This window comes from Rhinopithecus bieti, unplaced genomic scaffold (assembly GCF_001698545.2).
Source record: "Rhinopithecus bieti isolate Rb0 unplaced genomic scaffold, ASM169854v2 scaffold_42380, whole genome shotgun sequence".
Classification (NCBI taxonomy): Eukaryota; Metazoa; Chordata; class Mammalia; order Primates; family Cercopithecidae; genus Rhinopithecus; species Rhinopithecus bieti.
Genome location: NW_016818327.1, coordinates 1478011 through 1500412, shown reverse-complemented (window position 1 = coordinate 1500412; position 22402 = coordinate 1478011). Strand labels below are relative to the sequence as shown.

The 22402-nt window shown below is 38.0% G+C and overlaps 1 protein-coding gene and 1 long non-coding RNA gene across 2 annotated transcripts in view; one reads left to right on the top strand and one right to left on the bottom strand.

The window, feature by feature from the left end:
* Window positions 1-8515, bottom strand: part of LOC108518501 (uncharacterized) — a 36053-nt gene extending 27538 nt beyond the window's left edge. Inside the window, exons 1-2 of the long non-coding RNA XR_001882377.1 lie at window positions 8441-8515; window positions 6862-6938 (exon numbers count right to left, since the gene is read on the bottom strand). This is a non-coding gene — a long non-coding RNA (uncharacterized LOC108518501). The remainder of the gene's footprint in view (window positions 1-6861; window positions 6939-8440) is intronic.
* The window catches only part of CPED1 (cadherin like and PC-esterase domain containing 1), a 330507-nt gene extending 320924 nt beyond the window's left edge, over window positions 1-9583 (top strand). Inside the window, 1 exon segment of the mRNA XM_017856929.1 lies at window positions 7576-9583. Coding sequence (XP_017712418.1) covers window positions 7576-7788 — 213 coding nt within the window. The 3' untranslated portion in view covers window positions 7789-9583.
* Window positions 9584-22402: the final 12819 nt, after the last annotated feature.

Sequence of the window (22402 nt, the reverse complement as noted above, 5' to 3'; positions counted from 1 at the left end):
CTCTGTTCTGTTCCATTGGTCTATATATTTGTTTTGGTACCAGTACCATGCTGTTTTGGTTACTGTAGCCTTGTAGTATAGTTTGGAGTCAGGTAGTGTGATGCCTCCAGCTTTGTTCATTTGCTTAGGATTGTCTTGGCTATACGGGCTCTTTTTTGGTTTCATATGAAATTTAAAGTAGTTTTTTCTAATTCTGTGAAGAAAGTCAATGGTAGCTTGATAGAAATAGCAGTGAATCTATGAATTACTTTGGGCAATATGGCCATTTTCACAATATTGATTCTTCCTATCCATAAGCATGGAATGTTTTTCCATTTGTTTGTGTCCTATCTTATTTCCTTGGGCAATGGTTTGTAGTTCTCTTTGAAGGGGTTCTTCACATCCCTTGTAAATTGTATTCCTAGGTATTTTGTTCTCTGTGTAGCAATTGTGAATGGGAGTTCACTCATGATTTAGTGCTCTGTTTGTCTATAATTGGTGTATAGGAATGCTTGTGATTTTTGCACATTGATTTTGTATCCAGAGACTGCTGAAGTTGCTCATCAGCTCAAGGAGTTCTGGGCTGAGATGGTGGAGTTTTCTAAATATACAATCATGTCATCTGCAAACAGTGACAATTTGACTTCCTCTCTTCCTATTTGTGAATACGCTTTATTTCTTTCTCTTGCTCGATTGCCCTGGCCAGAACGTCCAGTACTATGTTGAATAAGAGTGGTGAGAGAGGGCATCTTTGTCTTGTGCCGGTTTTCAAAGGGAATGCTTCTAGCTTTTGCCCATTCATTATGATATTGGCTGTGGGTTTGTCATAAATAGTTCTTATTATTTTTAGATACATTCCATCAATGCCTAGTTTATTCAGTGTTTTTAGCATGACGGGTGTTGAATTTTATCGAAGGCCTTTTCTGCATCTATTGAGATGATCATGTGGTTTTTGTCATTGGTTCTGTTTATGTGATAGGTTACATTTATTGATTTGCATATGTTGAACCCGTCTTGCATCGCAGGGATGGAGCCGACTTGATTGTGGTGGATAAGCTTTTTAATGTGCTGCTGTATTTGGTTTGCCAGTATTTTATTGAGTATTTTCACATCGATGTTCATCAGGGATATTGGCTTGAAATTTTCTTTTTTGTTGTTGTTGTGTCTCTGCCAGGTTTTGATATCAGGATGATGCTGGCTTCATGAAATGAGTTAGGGAGGGGTTCCTCTTTTTCCATTGTTTGCAATAGTTTCAGAAGGAATGGTACCAGCTCCTCTTTGTACCTTTGGTAGAATTCGACTGTGAATCCTTCTGGTCCTGGGGTTTTTTTTTTTGGTTGGTAGGCTATTAATTACTGCCTCAATTTCAGAACTTGTTATCGGTCTATTTGACTTCTTCCTGGCTTAGTCTTGGGAGGGTGTATGTGTCCAGGAATTATCTTTTTCTTCTAGATTTTATAGTTTATTTGCATAAAGGTGTTTATAGTATTCTCTGATGGTAGTTTGTATTCCTGTGGGATCAGTGGTGATATCCCCTTTATCATTTTTTATTGTGTCTATTTGATTATTCTCTCTTTTCTTCTTTATTAGTCTGGCTAGAGGTCTATCTATTTTGCTAATCTTTCCAAAAAACCACCTCCTGGATTCACTGATTTTTTGAAGGGTTTTTCATGTCTCTATCTCCTTCAGTTCTGCTCTGATCTTAGTTATTTCTTGTCTTCTGCTAGCTTTTGAATTGGTTTGCTCTTGCTTCTCTAGTTCTTTTAGTTGTGACATTAGGTTGTCAATTTTGATCTTTCCCACTTTCTCATATGGGCGTTTAGTACTATAAATTTCTCTCTAAACACTGCTTTAGTTGTGTCCTAGAAATTCTGGTATGTTGTGTCTTGGTTCCCATTGGTTTCAAAGAACTTATTTATTTCTGCCTTAATTTCATTATTTACCCGGTAATCATACAGGAGCAGGTTGTTCAGTTTCCATATAGTTGTACGATTTTGAGTTAGTTTCTTAATCCTGAGTTCTAATTTGATTGCACTGTGGTCTGAGAGACTGTTTGTTATGATTTCTGTTCTTTTGCATTTGCTGAGGAGTGTTTTATTTCCAATTATGTGGTCAATTTTAGAATAAGTGTCATGTGGTGATGANAAACCACCTCCTGGATTTGCTTGATTTTTGAAGGGTTTTTCATGTCTCTATCTCCTTCAGTTCTGCTCTGATCTTAGTTATTTCTTGTCTTCTGCTAGCTTTTGAATTGGTTTGCTCTTGCTTCTCTAGTTCTTTTAGTTGTGACATTAGGTTGTCAATTTTGATCTTTCCCACTTTCTCATATGGGCGTTTAGTACTATAAATTTCTCTCTAAACACTGCTTTAGTTGTGTCCTAGAAATTCTGGTATGTTGTGTCTTGGTTCCCATTGGTTTCAAAGAACTTATTTATTTCTGCCTTAATTTCATTATTTACCCGGTAATCATACAGGAGCAGGTTGTTCAGTTTCCATATAGTTGTACGATTTTGAGTTAGTTTCTTAATCCTGAGTTCTAATTTGATTGCACTGTGGTCTGAGAGACTGTTTGTTATGATTTCTGTTCTTTTGCATTTGCTGAGGAGTGTTTTATTTCCAATTATGTGGTCAATTTTAGAATAAGTGTCATGTGGTGATGAGAAGAATGTATATTCTGTTGATTTGGGATGGAGAGTTCTGTAGATGTCTATTAGGTCTGCATGGTCCAGAGCTGAGTTCAAGTCCTGAATATCCTTGTTAATTTTCTGTCTCGTTGATCTGTCTAATATTGACAATGGGGTGTTAAAGTCTCCCACTATTATTGTGTGGGAATTGAGTCTCCTTGCAGGTCTCTAAGAACTTTCTTTATGAATCTAGGTGCTCCTGTATTGGGTGCATATATTTACAATAGTTAGCTCTTCTTGTTGCATTGATCCTTATACCATTATGTAATGCCCTTCTTTCTTTATCTCCTTTGATCTTTGTTACCTTAAAGTCTGTTTTATCAGAGACTAGGATTGCAACTCCTGGTGTTTGTTTGTTTGTTTGTTTCCATTTGCTTGGTAAATATTCCTCCATCCCTTTATTTTGAGTCTATGTGTGTCTTTGCATGTGAGATGGGTCTTTTGAATACAGCACACCAATGGGTCTTGACTATCCAATTTGCCAGTCTGTGCCTTTTAACTGGGGCATTTAGCCCATTTACACTTAAGGTTAATATTGTTGTGTGTGAAGTTGATCCTGTCATTATAAGGCTAGCTGGTTATTTTGCCCATTAGTTGATGCAGTTTTTTCATAGTGTCAATGGTCTTTACAATTTGGTATGTTTATGCAGTGCCTGGTACCAGTTTTTCCTTTTGATATTTAGTGCTTCCTTCAGGAGCTCTTGTAAGACAGGCCTGGTGGTGACAAAATCCCTCAGCATTTGCTTGTCTGTAAAGGATTTTATTTCTCCTTCACTTATAAAGCTTAGTTTGGCTATGAAATTCTGATTTTCTTTAAGAATATTGAATATTGGCCCCCACTCTCTTCTGGCTTATAGGGCTTCTGCAGAGGTCCACTGTTAGTCTGATGCTTCCCTTTGTGGGAAACCTGACCTTTCTCTCTGGCTGCATTTTTTCCTTCATTTCAACCTTGGTAAATCTAATGATTATGTGTCTTAGGGTTGCTCTTCTCGAAGAGTATCTTTGTGGTATTCTCTGTATTTCCTGAATTTGAATGTTGGCCTGCCTTGCTAGGTTGGGGAAGTTCTGCGTAATATCCTGAAGAGTGTTTTCCAACTTGATTCCATTCTCCCTGTCACTTTCAGGTACAGCAATCAAACGTAGGCTTGATCTTTTCACATAGTCCCATATTTCTTGGAGGCTTCATTCTTTCCTTTTCTTTTTTCTTTTCTTTTTTTTTTTTTTTTTTTTTTTTTTGAGATGAAGTCTTGCTCTGTCACCCAGGCTGGAGTGCAGTGGTGCAACCTCAGCTCACTGCAAGCTCTGCCTCCCAGGCCAGGTTCACACCATTCTCCTGCCTCAGCCTCCCTAGTAGCTGGGACCACAGGCACCCACCACCATGCCCAGATAAGTTTTTGTATTTTTAGTGAGACGAGGTTTCATCATGTTAGCCAGAATGGTCGCCATCCCCTGACTTCATGATCCGCCTGCCTCGGCCTCCCAAAGTGCTGGGATTACAGGCATGAGCCACCACGCCTAGCTGGGGAAATTCTCCTGAAAAATATCCTGAAGAGTATTTTCCAACTTGGTTCCATTCTCCCCATCACTTTCAGGTACACCAATCAAAGGTAGGCTTGGTCTTTTCACATAGTCCCATATTTCTTGGAGACTTTGTTCATTCCTTTTCTTTTCCTTTCATTCTTTTTTCTCTAATCTTGTCTTCATGCTTTATTTCATTAAGTTGATCTTCAATCTCTGATATCATTTCTTATGCTTGATCAATTCAGTTATTGATACCTGTGTATGCTTCCCAAAGTTCTCATGCTGTGTTTTTCAGCTCCATCAGGTCATTTATGTTCTTCTCTAAACTTATTATTTTAGTTAGCAGTTCCTGTAACCTTTTATCAAGGTTACTAACTTCCTTGCATTGGGTTAGAACAAGCTCCTTTAGCTTGGAGGAGTTTGTCATTACCCACCTTCTGAAGCCTGTTTCTGTCAATCCTCAAACTGATTCTCCATCCAGTTTTGTTCCCTTGCTGGCACGGAGTTGTGATCCTTTGGAGGAGGAGAGGCATTCTGGTTTTTGGAATTTTCAGCCTTTTGTGCTGGTTTTCCTCATCTTCATGGATTTGTCTACCTTTGGTCTTTGATGTTGGTGACCTTCGGATGGGGTTTTATGTGGGCGTCCTTTTGTTGATGTTGATGCTATTGCTTTCTATTTGTTAGTTTTCCTTCTAACAGTCAGGCCCCTCTTCTGCAGGTCTGCTGGAGTTTGCTGGAGGTCCACTCCAGACCCTGTTTGCCTGGGTATCACCACCGGAGGTTGCAGAACAGCAAAGATTGCTGCCTGCTCCTTCCTCTAGAACCTTCATTCCAGAGGGGCACCTGGGCACCTGCCAGATGCCAGCTGAAGCTCTCCTGTATGAGGTGTCTGTCGACACCTGCTGGGATCTGTCTCCCAGTCAGGAGGCACAGGAGTCAGGAACCAACTTGAGGAGGCAGTCTGTCCCTTAGCAGAGTTCTAGTGCTATGCTGGGAGATCCTCTGCTCTCTTCAGAGCTAGCTAGCAAGCAGGAATGTTTAAGTCTGCTGAAGCTGCACCCACAGCTGCCCCTTCCCCCCAGTGCTCTGTCCCAGGGAGAAGAGAGTTTTATCTATAAGCCCCTGATGGGGGCTGTTGCCCTTCTTTCAGAGATGCTCTGCCCACAGAGGAGGAATCTAGAGAAGCAGCCTGGCACTGTGGTGGGTTCTGCACCCAATTTGAAATTCCCAGCAGCTTTGTTTACACTGTGAGGGGAAAACTGCCTACTCAAGCCTCAGTAATGGTAGACGCCCCTACCCCCACCAAGCTCGAGTGACCCAGGTCAACTTCAGGCTGCAGTGTTGGCAGCAAGAATTTCAACCCAGTGGATCTTAGCTTGTTGGGCTCCATGGGTTGGGATCCACTGAGCAAAACCACTTGGCTTCGTGGCTTCAGCCCCATTTCCAGGGGAGTGAATGGTTCTGTCTTGCTGGTGTTCCAGGCACCACTGGGGTATGAAACAAAACCTCCTGCAGCTAGCTCAGAGTCTGCCCAAATGGCTGCCCCATTTTGTGCTTGAAACTCAGGGCCCTGGTGGCATAGGCACCCGAGAGAATCTCCTGGTCTGTGGGTTGCGAAGATTGTGGGAAAAGCGAAGTATCTGGGTCAGATAGCACCATCCCTCATGGCACAGTCTCTCATGGCTTCCCTTGGCTAGGGGAGGGAGTTCCCCAACCCCTTTCACTTCCCTGGTGAGGCAATGCCTCACCCTGCTTCAGCTCTCCCTCCATGGGCTGCACCCACTGTCTACCCAGTCCCAGTGAGATGAAACAGGTACCTCAGTTGGAAATGCAGAAATCAGCTGCCTTCTGCCTAGGTCTCACTGGGAGCTGCAGACTGGAGCTGTTCCTATTTGGCCATCTTGCCCAGCCCCCCATGTGTCATTCATTTATTATAAAGACACCCAAAACATCCTTACCAGTACTTTTTCTCCTTCCCTTCCTCTCTTTTTCTACTTCCCAACTTTCCCCAATCTCTCTCTCTCTCTGTCCCCGTTTTGCTCTCTAGTGCTAACAACCTGAGTTTGATTAACTCAGTAATTAAAGCTGATAATTATATGATTTCACCAGGACAACGTTTGTAAAATATACAAGTAGACACAAATGTAGCCTCTTTGTTTGGATGTGTCCGTATATCTATTCATAAAGTAACCATGAATGAAATCACAAGAAACGAACAATATATTTGGGGAGGGAATTTAGTAGCTTGGGGTGAGGAACAGAAATCAGAAATAAACTGTTTTATTATATACCCTTTTATAACTTATGATGCTTCTTAAAAACCACTGTTCTCTGTGGTAAGCAGATCTATGCAAACCTACCCCCAAAAGTTCAGGAAGCTGAGAGGCTGAAGAAAGAGGCCAACAAATCCATTTTCTTAGAAAGGAACTTTTAAAAGGGACTTACAAACAGAAGCCCTGTGTCTGTGACTCGGGTGGCAGCAAGACACAATGGTGGTTCCCTGCACCATTATTACCCCAGACTCAGAGTTTATATGCCATTGGAAAAAGGTGATTCAGAGGGATGTGTAGGAAGATTGAAGTATGATAACATCAAGGTTGTTTTGACCTAAGGGCAGGATTTACCATAAGTGTGCTCTTACACAAGGAACAATAGATAAACTGGAAATCTTACAGACCTTCCTGGGACTGGGGTTAATCAGAAGTCAACATGGCAGATTAGCATCCAGTGGAGTTACTTTAGCCTCCTATACAACTATACAAAAAAAAAAAAAAAGAAGAAGAGAGAAAGAAAGAAAAATAAGTCCAAAACTAAATCTACATATATATATCTAAATATACAAAGTTATTAGTTTAACAGTGCAAGTGCCCAGAGCAACAAAACCACTAAAAGTAACAGTTAGCTTCTGCAATGGAAAAATGTTTTTTCTTTTCTCTGAAAATAGCTTTAATTGCCATTTTATAGAAGAGTGCCATGACATGTTTAGGGTACCATGTTTGAATCAGTGGCCCGGCAAAGGCACACCAGTGCCTTTCCTATTGTGGTGCTATGTCAAACTGTATGTTAGTGTGCCTGGCCTGAAAACACACACACACACACACACACACACACACACACACACACACACAAGAGTGGCAGATAAATCATCTGAGATTGTTCCTTAATTGCATTGGAGGCAGCTGCAATGAGGTAAGAAAAGTGACAAAGTTGAATTTTAACCTTGGTCTTTTTTGAAGCGTAAGTTAGAGCCATTCCTGGTTATGTAAGTCATATTCATGCCCTTTTGGCAACATCCGTGTGGCAGAGATGCATGCTCAAGTTTGAGAGTTAGTTATGCAGGGATCAGATATTCTTGATTTTGCCTCACAGTTTTCTTGCTCTTCATTTGCAGGTAGTGAAATCAAAGTTATCCAAAGAATATAACTTTATTAAAATGAAAAGATCAAGAAATCATATCCTGGGAAGATATTTCAGCAATCAAAGCAAACTACAACAGGGCACTGTAACAAATTTTCGATCGCCATATCATGTCAGAGGTCCAATAAATCAGGTTTGTTCTGAAATCCTTCTCAGCAGGATGTGTGTAAATAAAAGGACTATGTAGGCGCCCTGCAGGAGAGCTGAATCTGGAGCTGGAGACAAGCTACTCACCCGGACAATGTTCTAGGAGCCAAGAGCTGCGCATCACACACATTTGAGATTGACCACACACACTTGTGCACACCAGCACATGCTTGCACACCGGTACACACACAGTTAAATAATGATAACACTTCTTCTTACAGCTTTATTAATTCAAGATGTGATCTTGAACACAAGTCCATTTCACAGTGAAAGATATACCTAGAAAAACGTTACTTGAAGCATAGTTATTAACCAGAACCACTGTGGGCCAGGTATGGCATTGTGATAATAAAGAGAAATACAGACACTTGAATTATGTGAAAAAAAGATAATGGTCTTTCGTCTTGTCTTACCATCTCTATAGGTACATCAATATTGAAAAGGAGAAAAGCCAATTACATTCCACTGGCAAGTAGAGGTTGTGCTTGCATTCTTCACCAGGAGAAAATGTGGTGTTTATGATGGCTTAGGCTTTGTGAATCTAATGCTTATGAAAAACATTTCTTCCTATACTTTTTAAATTGTATTACTGAAAGGAAAAGAACAGGAATGTTCCACAAGGGAATTTGAAGAGATTCTATGAGAGAGATATAAAGTGAAATATTTTATCGTTAAAACACCAATATATTTACCTTTGCACTTCTTATGTTTCTCATAAACATTCCCTCTTGTCCTATCTGTGCACTTGGATGGGTAACTGCAGTCTGAATGAATGAAATACATAATTTTAAAGTAAGTAACAAAATTTAGTGCCTCATGTGTTACTTTACTATGTTTCATTGATATTACTTAAATCTTGTGTTTGCCATTACAGCCCTATGTAACTTAAAATTACAATTACATTTTACGTAAATATTTTGCAAAGGATTATGCATTCTCAAATGCATAGGTATTTTTTCCCATTGAGCATTTGCATATGGCCACAAATAGTATTATGTTACTAGTATATATATTTTGATCTTCCTGAGCAACTATATCAAATCCAAATTTAGAGTAGACATAAAATTATTATTTTAATTAAAACTGTGGCATACGTATAATACATACCTAATTCTAGTAGTGAGAACTATCTCTTCTATCTCTTTAGGTTCAAAATGGTGAATTTCTTTATTATACAAATGCTTTGTTGTGAGATAACATCATGCAGTTACAATGGATTTTAAAGGTTTGTCTTTTTTGGGTGGGGTGGGAAGCTGAGAGGGTTAATTCAATACATGGCTGAAATTACCAAGTGTATAAATACCTCAATTTCACTACCATACAAGAAAAAAACACCTATTTGGATTGATCAGTTCTTTTGTGTGAATATCCACTTCCTTTAAATACTCTATTTTATATATATTTTATATGAAGATAAACACGAATTTATATTTAACTGTCTTAAATTATATTTACATAAATGCAAATATCATTTGATGTAAACAATACAAATCTGCATCTTACAGATGATAATATTTTTAGAAGAATGATACGGTATTAACTTTAAAAATAAGACTTTTCTAATATACACTTAAATGCAAACATCATTTTTAGATTTTCAGTGATTTTTTTTAATGACATAAAACGTTGCCTGTATGTGCAGCCTCTCCATCATGTTTTAACATATTGTGTACTCTGTAGCAGTTTTACAGTCAGTATTTCTTATAATTTTATTTTGACCTATCCGTAATCATCTGACTGAGGTTACTCTGGTATTTGCCTCTTCACTGCTGAAATAATAATGGATTTTAGAAACAATTGTAATAATATCGCTAATAAATGTCTTACGAGTAATAGTCTGTGTTTGTAGAGTATCTTTTATTTTCTTTTTTACTGAAGATGTACAACTATGCAAACAGTGACCACTTGGCAGGGATATTATCATGTGGATTCAAGAATTATAGCGTGGTTAAACAGGATTAACTAGATAGTCCCTTCTAAGCCTAATATTCTCTAAGTTTATGATCAGATGAACTTCCCACTGTGCAATGACCAAAATGTATGAAGATAATGTATTGTAGTGACAAGCTTTTTAAAAATAATAATAATAATAGCAATAATAAGACACAAGTGCCAAGAATCATTTTAATTGCTCCTTAACTGAAACTGCATTTTATTTTACCTAGGTGTATGTGTATGTGTGTGCACATGTGTTTGTACGTATTTAGCAAGTTCCTAATTTCAAGGGGAAAAAAATGGGAGTAGGCATTTTAACGTATTTTTAGGTGTTAAAGTTACAGGAAATGTATTATTTTGGTAAGAATTTATTAGAATCCAATCCAAACTAAACTAAAGAAAACATTTATAACATTAAAAGTCAAGAATAACTGCATAAACATTTCCAAGCGTCACTGTTGATCTTGTATGTGGGTGGGCACGGGTGTGTGTGTGTGTGTGTGTGTATGTGTGTGTTTAAAAGCACAGTGTACTATTTGCCAGCCACCCAAGTAGGCAGATAAGATCCTGCACAGGCATGAAAAAGAAGGGCTCACATTTGCCTGCTGGTTGGGTTTACATTTGGGTCATTCAATCTTCCTTGTGTTATTTGCCCATGTGCCTAGAAGTCTTCTCTACAGAGCAGTGATTCCTACTTAAGAATGTGTTGGAAGAAATTACTGATTTTTGAGATAGAAATATTTCCCATGATGCTTATGGAGAAAAAACTAACACTATTCTCCATTTGAAATGTCTTCTTTTAGTTTCCTTTCACTGAAGAATTCCAAGAAGAAATATAGAAATGGCTCAAAATTATGTAACCCAGTAAGAGTTATTTCAAAGTTATAATGCTTTGGCAGAGTAGGGAGGGTTGTCTAATATAGTGGTGAGATTAAGAGTCTAGATAGTTAATCAGGGTTAGGATCTTATTAAGTATTTTCCTAAGGGCTCCTCCATGTGAGTCAATGCTGAAACAATCATCTTTATCTAAAATTTATCTGAATTTTTATCTTATAAAAAAATCCCCCCAATTCACCAATAACAGTGGCGATTAATGTATTTAAAATGAACAAAAATGACTGAGTGAGCTTGTATAAACTGATAACTTCAAAAATACGTGTTCAAGCACAAAATGATAGCATAGCAGATTCCACCATTTTGAGTGGATCAAGGAATAATTACTCTCCAAATGCTACTGTAGTTTTTTTTTTTTTTTTTAACGTGTACTTAAAGTTGCAATGATTTTTATTGCTCTTGGAAACTAAGGCATTTTAATAGATCACTTCAGCCTAAGGGGATGAACCAGAAGTTGTCGGGAACCCCAAAGACCTACTAAAACAACAGGATACTGCCAGCACCTACAAACAAGATTTTGTATTTGGCACAACTTCCAAGGTTTCATACTGTCAAAAGCCTTTTATCATGTTTTATTGCTGCAGTAACTGCTATTATCAACTTCCATATTTCTTTCATGATTCATTCACTTGATGTAGGGGGATACAGAACTCATTTTTTTCTAATTCATATAGACCATGCAGTCCTCCTAAAATGGTATTCCATTTGTTTTCTTTATGCTTGCTGAAATGTAAAGAATTTGTTTTATGGCCCTATTAAATGTCAGATCACTATGCTTTAACACACTAGATACATAATCAAATATTACTGTGAAAACTTATCAAGAGTATTTAAATTGTGTAAGTCTATTTGAAAGGCAAATAAAAATAATTACTTAAAACCAACTAATAGTTGATTTTAATAAAAACTGTCACCTTTAGAGAAAACACCGTAAAAGGATTCCTACAGTGTAGTAATATTTAGGTAGCTTAGGTTTTGGATTTGATTTATGTTGAGTGATATTTTCTCCCAAGTCTGTAGCACTCTCTGCAGAAGACTTTTTAAAATTTTGTTTTTCAAAGACTTTTTTTCTAGCCCTTTTGGTAATATATCTGGGGAAAATATTCCATTGTAGATTAGGTTATGAGTAGACATTTAATATCTCTAACCAAGATGTCTTCTTAAGGTGATTTATGTGTAGCATCACATGATTCATTTTCTCATATGAAATAAAAAATTATACTTTTATAATATAAAAGAGTAATTCCTATGAAATCCATTACAATGTTTAGATATGTTTTAAAAGCAAAATATTTACAATTGATTATTGGCACATAAGAATTCAGAAGTAACATGGTTTCATAAATACAAAATGTGTTCAATTGATTCTCAACTATATAGTGACTTTTTTTATTGTTGGGCTGGTGAAATGCAGCTATTTGATGCAGCTCTTAGCGCTAAGCTACACAGCTTGATGGTATGTGATTGATTTATATATTTTGTTCAATTGTATTTCCACTTTCTTTTTTATAATAAAGTCTGTTCAAAATATGCAGATTGAAAGCTCAGTGTATGCCATCAAGGTAAACATTTTAATTTTCTTTCCAGTCTCAAATTTTTGTTTGGTCTATAATTGGTATGGTTTTAAAATTAAATCATAAATTTGAATATTAGAAAAAAATTTAAGGACACTAAAATTAAACAAATATATGTTGTAACTTGTAACCATGTATCCACTAATCTCCATTTAGGTATAAGAAGTTGTTTGGTTTACAGTAGATCTTTTTACCTTAATAGCTGGATATCTGGGATTCAGAATTCTTGTGTCGCTTTTCAATAAATACATGGAAATAAGAGTGCAAAATGCCAACACTGAATGCAGTGCAGCCTAGGATAGTCCATGAGGTACATCATAGTCTGTGCAGGATTGAAAGGAAGCTACAGCATAGGCCTTCACACCAGGAGAAACTCTTCTCCACTGGGTTTGGGGATGGATACATATGAGCACCTTCTAGCTACCTCTGACATCTCTTCAACCTCTTCTTAGTGTAAATCACATTGGAGGGTCCAATTTCCAAAGAAAAAGCAAATAATAATTTTAAATCTTTAGTGGACCAAAAATTACAACCTAGAATAATCAAATAGCAAGTAAGTATGACTCTAATGATACCTTCTGATTTAAAATCAGGAAAAATAGAAAATGTGCTCTAATCATCGATATAGTATATCCTCAAGAACTTAAAATAGAAACCCATTTTTTATAAATTGATTTTTTCACCAAAGGGCTCACTCATCTACTGTGATCATTCCTGCTTGTCCTTACCTTTGCCTTTGAAATGGAACTTACGCAGTATTTTTGTGTGCATTTAATATGTAATACAAGATACATTTTAAAGCTTACATTTTTATGTTCTCCTTCTTGCCTTAATTACATGTAACATGAAGCTTATGTTTTAATGGGCATGGGCTCTCCAGTTTTACAGTATCATAAAAAGAGTTTATGAGCCTTTTGTTAAAAATCAGTGCCTATGTCATTGGCAGGGCATGGAATTATTTGCAACTACTTCTACTTATAAGATAAAATTTGGTCTGAATTAAAAATACTATGAGGGAAAACTGAAACAATGCCTTTGTAGCCCGAAATGAGTTTAGTCATCCAATGGCACAAATTTGGGTCCATCAGTTTCCACCACATGTGCATACCCCCTGGGGAAAACCTGATCTCTGTTCACACTTGCCTCTATAGAATACCCATTTCAATGTTCATATTAGTTATGCAAAATCAATGGCATGTTTTCAAAAGGGTGTGGATACACCCTTAGCTCAAGTTACTCCTGCCAAGAACAGGAATTAGTACAATAGGATGGAGTTTCCAGAGCCATGTTATTGGTAAACAGCCGGAACTCTCTCTTGGCCACCTATCCTATAAATAAATTCATACCTTCCATGAATTATTTATGGATTCTGAGATGAAGCTGATACAGACAATGCATCTCAGGTTCTTATTTCCCAGAAGAATGTACAATCACAAAGTGGGTGATTGGCTTATGTGGTGTTTTTCTCTTTCCTGGGATCATTACAAGTCTTTGAAGTACTGAGCTTCTTGAAGTCGATTTGTCTTCCAATGGAAGCATCCCTGAGCAGTCATCTTTAGCAAACTGTTATCAAATACAGTGAAAATAAATGCCTTCCCTTCACCACTGATCATGGACTTGTTACGCTGCCTCTGCAGACAAGAAAGTCAGAACTGGTGGGTCAACGCCAAACCTTGCCTGGTTTGTGCCTGGGCAGAGTGTGTGTCAAATAAAAGACTTGAAAACAGGAATTCTGGATTATTTTCAAATACAGACTCATCCATATTGTATAAATACATGGGTGTGTGTGTATGTATAGATAAAATGTATGCACACACACACATACACACAATGAAATAGATAATGGAGCAGTATCAAATAATCTTATATCCATCGAATTAGTTCCCTTAAAACATTCCTCTTATTTTTTATTTATAGCAGCATTTAAAACCTTTAGTATAACAGGTTCTATATCTCTAGATGCCTTCACCAGGTGCTCGTCTGAACATGTGGGGAATGCGCTGCAAGGCCTCCGCCAAGCAGTGACGGAGCAGGGAGGGATGTGTCAAGGGAGATGTCTGCCAGATGCTTTTCTCAAGAGATGACAAGTGACTCAACTGCCAGAAATCACCAAAATAAGAAGATACTAGGAAATGTTGGACCATGGAGTCACAAGGGTTCCAAAACTAGAGAGAGCTGTAAACTATAGTTTCAACTTTAAAACTACAGAGAACTCAGGGGAAGAAAGCGAGCAGGACAACTCTGTGCCCCATGCAAGTAAATGGATCAGTAACGTTCACTCATGGGAATCACTCTTAGTAGGGACTCCAGCCACATGCCCTGCCTCTGCCCTCTGATCTCACAGGGCCTTCTCACTGGCAAATGCTGAGATGGGTGGCTGAGAGGTAAGTCATACCCCTCAGTATGACTCCGTATGACCCTCAGTATGGCTGAGGGGTAAGTCATAACTCTTAGTTATGCGGCAGCATAACTAAGTCCTGTAAACTGTGGCAGAGGTTCCGCTGGGTGGAGGACACCCAGCACGATCACAGTTCTGCAGCTCATAACTTCCTCCCTCCAAATCAAATTTCTAGTTGGCCTCCACCCCTTTTTGTTTTCCCTTTTTGACTTAGATGGTTTCTGTGTCCACCTACATTATAGCATTTTCACAATATAATTACCTACAATCATCTATTTGATTACCTTGAGCCATTCATCTTTTTACTATCCAATCTCTAATGTAAAGTAAGGGCTCAGCAAACATTGTTCTCTCGCATTCTTTTCTCTGTTCACTACTTCCTAGCTCAGATGCTATCTCCTCTAGGAATCTTTCTCTGATTCCTCACATACTGATCAAAGTATTCTTTCTTTGCATTCCTTTAGCGTTCCCTGTTTACCCCAACCCAGACGTTTTATCTTTGTCTGTTTAAGTTTGTCCTCCCTAGAATGTAAACTCCATGTAGAAGGGACTGAGTATTTTGTTTGATTGTGGATAAGCAAAATTTTTAACTGTTTTATTGAAATAAAATTTACCTACCTGAAGTTCACTCATTTAAAGTGTAAAATTCAGTGGTTTTTAGTATATTTACAGTTCTGCAGTCACCGTGATAATCTAACTTTAGAATTTTTTTATCATCCCAAAAAGAAACATAGCAGTCACTCTTCAACTTTCCCCACCTCCACTCCCCAGACTTCAGTGACCACCAATCTGCTTTTTGTTTCTATGGATTTGCCAACCCCGGATGTTTCCTATAAATAAGATCACACAATATGTGGTATTTTTTGGCTGCTTTCTTTCACTTAGCATTATTATGTTTTAATCTTTGCACTCTCAGTTTAGAAACAAATTACCTGGCACAGGAGAGACACTCATGAATTTTTATAACAACAACAACAACAACAAACAAACAAATGCACTAACAAACTAGCATTTTCTGGAGTTAAAAATTGTGCTCGAAATAGAAGTTATCTAAAAGGCTTTGACAAAGCACTATGTTAGAAATAGTATTAATAATATCACTTCCTGATACCCTGTTTAGCAAGTACCCAATGTTTGTTCCCATTGTGTATATGTATTATTTTTAACTGTTTTATTGAGATACAATTTACCTACCATGAAGCTTACTCATTTAAAGCATAAAATTCAGTGGTTTTTAGTATATTTACAGTCGGGATTGAGGTGGAGTATGAAAGAAGTAGTTGGGGAAGATGTCAGGTACATGTGGAAGTTGTCCTCCTGGACTCAGTGGGGAGGGTGCTAGAAGTTCAGGGAGCTGCTGACACCCGGTGCTGGGCCCTGAGGCTTGCAGTTGCACAGGGCTATGGTGCTTCAGGCCTTCTCTTTGCTGTACCCCTATACCTTGCTCATCTCAGAAGAAGCAGATGTTCTCTCCACCCTGCCCCTAACAAAACTGGAAAGGATTTGATGAAGTTATGCCCATGTCTAAATGAACCGTATCTCAAACCCTCATAAGGGAACTGAAGTTTTAAGAGAGGACAAAATAAGACATTTCTAGTTGTGAAATTTCAGGTATCAGCTAGCCAGAAATGGGACTATTAAAAGAAGCAGGGAGTATCACATAACTTATCTGGAAGAGTCGGCTATTTTGACACCACAAATCGAGGAGCTAGGAAAGAAGCTATACTGATTGCCCCATTCAGAGATGTGAGTTATCGGATCCTAAAGTGTACGGGAAGATGTTCATGCAGGCCCTGCCCTTCCAGCATATAGACCAGTGAGCATGGCTTCTGATCCACAGAAATATTTCTACTTGCTTTCTTTTTCTACCATACTATCACCAAATGCAATATTAATGCAACATCAAAATTCATTTTTATGTTATAAATCTTCCTTTAATTTTGTATATAATAAGTGCTTACAGATGCAAATCATGTTTAAATAGAAGGACATAATGGTTAAAAGAAGTATGCCATATTGTAATAATTTTGCAAACAGCTGTTTCAAGTTAGCATGTGTGTATTCCCAGTCTTGTGTATATGAGATACAAGTTAATGTCAACAGTACATTAACAATGCAACTGAATTTAATTATGGAACTGGAAGTGCTATGGGTAGAGAGATCGCATTTGCACTGAAAAGCAGAGGTAAGGAGACATCTGTTTCTGGTGAGTTTCAAATAGGTACTTGTGTCTTTTACACTCACCAATTCTATAATTTTTTTGCAACTATGCATTAGCTAAAAGATTTCTCTGCATATTTTTTCCTAAACCAAGATAGCAGATATATTCTTCAGCAATTTAATTTTGCAAGTAGCATTACATATGATTTTGAAATATGAATCTGGGAAGTATAAAGAGGACTGCAAAGCGCAAGATTGATACTCATACTTTTGTACAAAGCTGTCTGGTATTCAGAGCAAATGAAAAGCTTTCTTGCTTTGTTACCAAATGACTCCCTACTGTGTCCAAATTCTTTATTTTACTACATTCTACTGTTTGAAATCCTTTCAGTTAGTGAAATCACTTAAATTAACCTCCAGGCTCTCTTAAGGTGCTAATATCTTTGGGAGGGTTGGGGCTATTAGACATTTACGATATGAGTGAATTTTATCACATTGTTTTTCTACCAACAGCTGGCTAAATTCCATGCACTGAGTAAATACGGGGAATGGGGTGTAATTTTGAAGGGAACCCTTTTAGGAAAAAGATACCTGTGGGGCAAAGGGGAGCCTGAGAAGCAGTGGGACACTGACTGCCTAGGGGGTCACTGTGACCGAGTGCTGTCCTGTGCCAAGTTCATCTCTAAAGACTGGACTTTAAAATCACTTACAGTTGAGCAATGGATTTGGCATATAGCATCTCTGAGTAATTGCTAGAGGAATTTGAACTATTTACTTGGGAAAGCAGAAACTTCAGAGATGACCTGATTGGGCTACTCCCATCACCCATTGTTTTGCATTTTGCCAATACAGCATAGTCAGAAGACCTAATAAACACATTTCTTGAGCCTCCATCTGACCATTTCCTGGTTTCCACCACTGCACAAAGCAGCAAAAGATTTTCCTTTATAGCACTGCACTTTCAAGCAGGAGTCCACTGCATCTAAATGCAGACCACCTAGATGGTTGCCAAGGAAGAGAAGCATTGTTAAAATGGAGACAGTTACCTGCTTAAAAGTTGATAGAAATTAAAAGTTTATATTCATCCTTTATTGCTCAGAGAATTTGAATACTTTTTCAGTGCAGCCTGGCTGAGATGCCAACTATCTCATACTATAGAAGAATATTTTCTCTTCCTTTTCTTTTTTATTTATTTTTAGTTTAATTTTTTGAGACAGGATCTCACTCTGTCTCCTGGCTGGAGTGCAGTGGTACAATCACGGCTCACCGCAGCCTTGACCTCCTGGACTCAAGCGATCCTCCCACCCCAGCATCCTGAGGAGCTGGGCTACAGGCGTGTGCCACCATGCCCAGCTAATTTTTGTATTTTTGGTAAAGATGGGGTTTTGTCATCTTGCCCAAGCAGGTCTCGCACCTCTGAGCTCCAGTGATCCTCCCACATTGACCTCCCAAAGTGCTGAGATTACAGGTGTGTGGGAAGAATATTTTCTGAAAATACACTGAAAACTAGGAAAATTAAAGAATGCAGTGGTGACATTCTATCTTCTAAAGGATTTTCTAAATTTGACTAGATATGCTCATTGTCTTTGTCTTTGGCCTCCACAGACAGAAGGCAATTTAGTGAACTGAGGATAAACTACAAAAATTCTGTCCTTTGTCCTTATCATGCAAATAAAAAGCAAAAGCATAACTGTTACCTAAACAGAATCTGCTCCACTTTGCCATGTTTATTTCTATGTTGTATTGAAAGGTGCGCGCTGGCTAAACTCTTGTTTGGGAACAGAAATCAAAAGCTTAAAGCACCATTCTTATGGTACCAAAATAAAAGACAAAGGAGACAGTGAAAGAACATGAGAAGAATAAGGAAAGGGAAGAAATGACAGCAATAAAAATTAAAAGGAGAAAGAAAGAGGAGGTTCAGAAACCCTAAAGAAATGGTGGCAGATGTCATTTCGTGTCATGATTATCAGTCAGCAAGACTGGTCTAGAATTTAACCACAAGTTCAGCAAGTAGATTTTGGAGGCTGCCATAAATAGGCAGCAAAGGGTCACTAAAATGTTTAATTATCCAGATGTGTGTCTGGCTTTACAGCCATTAAGTAACTGCATTGTCAACACGATACAAAGATGGTGTTAATCAGGGACAGGATAATGGTACTCACAAAAGGAAAATAAATGTCATATTTCATACAAACTAATCTGATTAGTCACACTTTTGAAACTGCCTTTTGAAGAGAACTATCGCTTTTCTGAGTTTAGTCATCAGAATCATGAGTGTTTTTGCTTCAGAAATAAACCTAACCACTGTAACTCATTTGCTTACTGTAGTTATCACATGTCTTAGTAATAAAAGTTGTCCTCAATTCTGATTCAAATCTTCCCAGTTTAAGTTATCACACTATTTCAGTGAGTACTATATTTTCAGTACCTGGTCACATGATTCAACTTTCTCTCAAGGATACTTTCCTAATTGCTTTACACTAAAGATGATTAGTCTGGAAAGCTAAATTAACACAGAAAATTCATTTCTGGTTTTATCAACTGCCAGCGCACATTTAAAACAGAATCTATTTTCAATAATCATGATTTGAAACATGGAACTAACAGATCAAATATGATTGGCCTCATAATGTACCAGACAGTGCGTGCAACTACTAGAATTACTGCAACTGAATGTCAATACTGAAGAGCAACTGCTCTAGGCCGGGGAAATATTTCAATAGCTGACATCAAGTTTTAACTAGCCATGGCCCTTAGGCAGTGATCCTGACAAGATCAGCTGTTTCCCAGCACTACAAATTCACTATGGGTGGATTTCTTGTCCATTATTCTTGTCTTCCTGTATTCCTGGTTTCAAGCTAGTAGACTATCTGGAGTGAAGATGGCTGAAGTTGCTGTATAGTCAACCTGCTTAGATGGTGTCAGAGCAAATTACTGCAATGTAATTGTAGGAAAGTATAAAATTGCACACTGTGGATAAACACTCCCTGGCCAGACTAGGTGGCATTCTAAGGACATTCAACAAGGGAAACAAGGCCGGGCGCGGTGGCTCAAGCCTGTAATCCCAGCACTTTGGGAGGCCGAGACGGGCGGATCACGAGGTCAGGAGATCGAGACCATCCTGGCTAATACGGTGAAACCCCGTCTCTACTAAAAAATACAAAAAACCAGCCGGGCGACGAGGCGGGCGCCTGTAGTCCCAGCTACTCGGGAGGCTGAGACAGGAGAATGGCGTCAACCCGGTAGGCGTAGCTTGGCAGTGAGCTGAGAGCCGGCACGCACTCCCAGCCTGGGCGGCAGAGCAAGACTCCGTCTAAAAAAAAAAAAAAAAAAAAAAAAAAAAAACAAGGGAAACAGTATGCTTGCAAGACTTTAAAAAAAAACTACCACAGAAATGAGCATGATCAAACAAAAAATAATAATTTTATGTGGTGGATTCTTGCTGAGGCCTCTAATACCTCTAATAGACGCACTGAGACTTACAAGGGTGGCTCAGTTCAAAGAGTTAAGATCAAGAACTTCCAAAGTGTTGTGCCCATCTACTCATGAATCCACAAAACTGAATAAAATCCTCGCAATCAAAAACAATGTGTTGTTTTGAAATATTAAATGAAAAAACAGATTGCTAAAGCAATATGTACATTATGATACTTATGTATAAAATATACAAAATTGAGGATAAAAAATCAAAGGAACACACTAAAGTGTCAACAGAAACTATCTCTGGTCCTGGGATTACAAATGATTTTCTTTTTGTTTATTAGAATATTCTAATCTTTCTACAATGAATACACATTAAGATGGTTAAAAGTTTTGAAAAAATAATCAAGATATTTTAAAAATCAGATTCTGTAGGAAAACAAAAGTGAAAACATTTAATAAATAATAAAAACACAACCCCAAAAGTCCTGACATTGAATGGACCTAATTAGTAACAATGATAAGTCTAAGAAATATGTTTGTTTAATGGAATTTCTGGTTAAAGGTGGTGGTTTAAACATGAATATTTACTTTTGCTCTTTTCCAAAAGCCCACAATAACAATAGTAAATTAATGTTTTAAGAATATATGTCTAAAAGACAAAGAACAATACAGACAATACAGGAAACACAGCAACATAGCTTTGAAAACTGTAAAGCAGATAACTGAGTAATAACTGAATTATCAGACTCAATTAAGTAGAATCCTAAGCCATTTGTGGAAGGTCAAGAAGCCATCTGTTCAACACCGAAATATTTCTGAAAGTCTTAAAAATTGGGACCACTACAAGCCCTGTAAGTTGAATTGAAAGTAAGGCTAAAAGTAAAAGGACTGGCTGAATGTTTTGGAAGCAGTTAAACCCTCAGATTGCTTCCCTCACTAAAGGGAGCTTAACAAGTGTCCACGAGACCCCAGCAGAAGATGGTGGCTCCACTCTTTGAAGAATGTAAGATAAAGGGTATTTGGACTGAAGGACACCAAGAAAAGTGAGAATTCAGATATCAATCTTTAAAAAAAATTTAGACTGTAAATGCTAAGACTTCTTAAACTCTCTTCTACTAGACCAAAGAACATTAGCCAATATCATCAAAACAGAAGACTAAAATATTCTTCTCTGGAGAAACTGACCAACCTAAGAGACAAGACATAAATATACTGACATTGAAGATTTGCCAATAATATCACCCATCAAAATCATCCTAAATTAAAACCCAAAGTCAATAAGTCCCACCCACATGGTCTGAGCATCTAATTGGCTTTTAAGTACTCTTTCATAATCATGAGCAACAACCAAGGATTACTGGACATCTGACGCAAGTTTCTAAAATGACAGAGACAAAGAAAAACAATGAAATAACTTGGAAGAAGCAGGAGGAGGAAAATTTCAGAAAATGTCACTGATACATCGTATTAGAATAATGTCCCCTCCTCTAATATGCCCACATCTGTATTGGTTTCCTCGGGCTTCCATAGCAAAGCATCACAAGTGGGGTGGCTCAAAACAACAGAAATTTATTGTCTTACTGTTCTGGAGGCCAGAATTCCAAAATCAAGATATTGGGAGGGCTACACTCCCTCTGGACGCTTTAGAGGCAAATCCTTTCTCACCTCCTCCAGCTTCTGTTGGTTCCAAGCATTCCTTATGGTATCACCTCCAGCATCTACCTTGGTCTTCACATGGCCTTCTCCTCCTTCTCTGTGTCTATGTCTCTTCTTCTTTCTCTCATAAGGACCCTTGTTACAGGATTTAGGGCCCGCTCAGATAATCCAGGATAATCTCTTGTTAACATTCTTAATTACATCTGAAAATACTCTTTTTCCAAACAAGATCACATTCACAGGTTTTGGGTATTAAGACATAGATATCCTGACTTCAAATGATCTGCCCGCTTTACATGGTGAAACCCTATCTGAGATTAAAAAAAAAAAAATTAGCCAGGTGTGGTGGTGCGCGCTTGTAATCCTAGCCACTCAGGAGGCTGAGGCAGGAGAACTGCTTGAACCCAGGAGGCAGAGGTTGCAGTGAGCCGAGATTGTACCACTGCACTGCAGCCTGGGAGACAAGAGTGAGTACTCCATCTAAAAAAAAAAAAAAAAAAAAAAAAAAAAGTATAGATATATGTCTATTTGGGGGATACCACTCAACCCACTACAATGTCCTAGTCCCTGGAATCTATGAATATGTTACATGGCAAAAGGAACTTTGCAGCTGT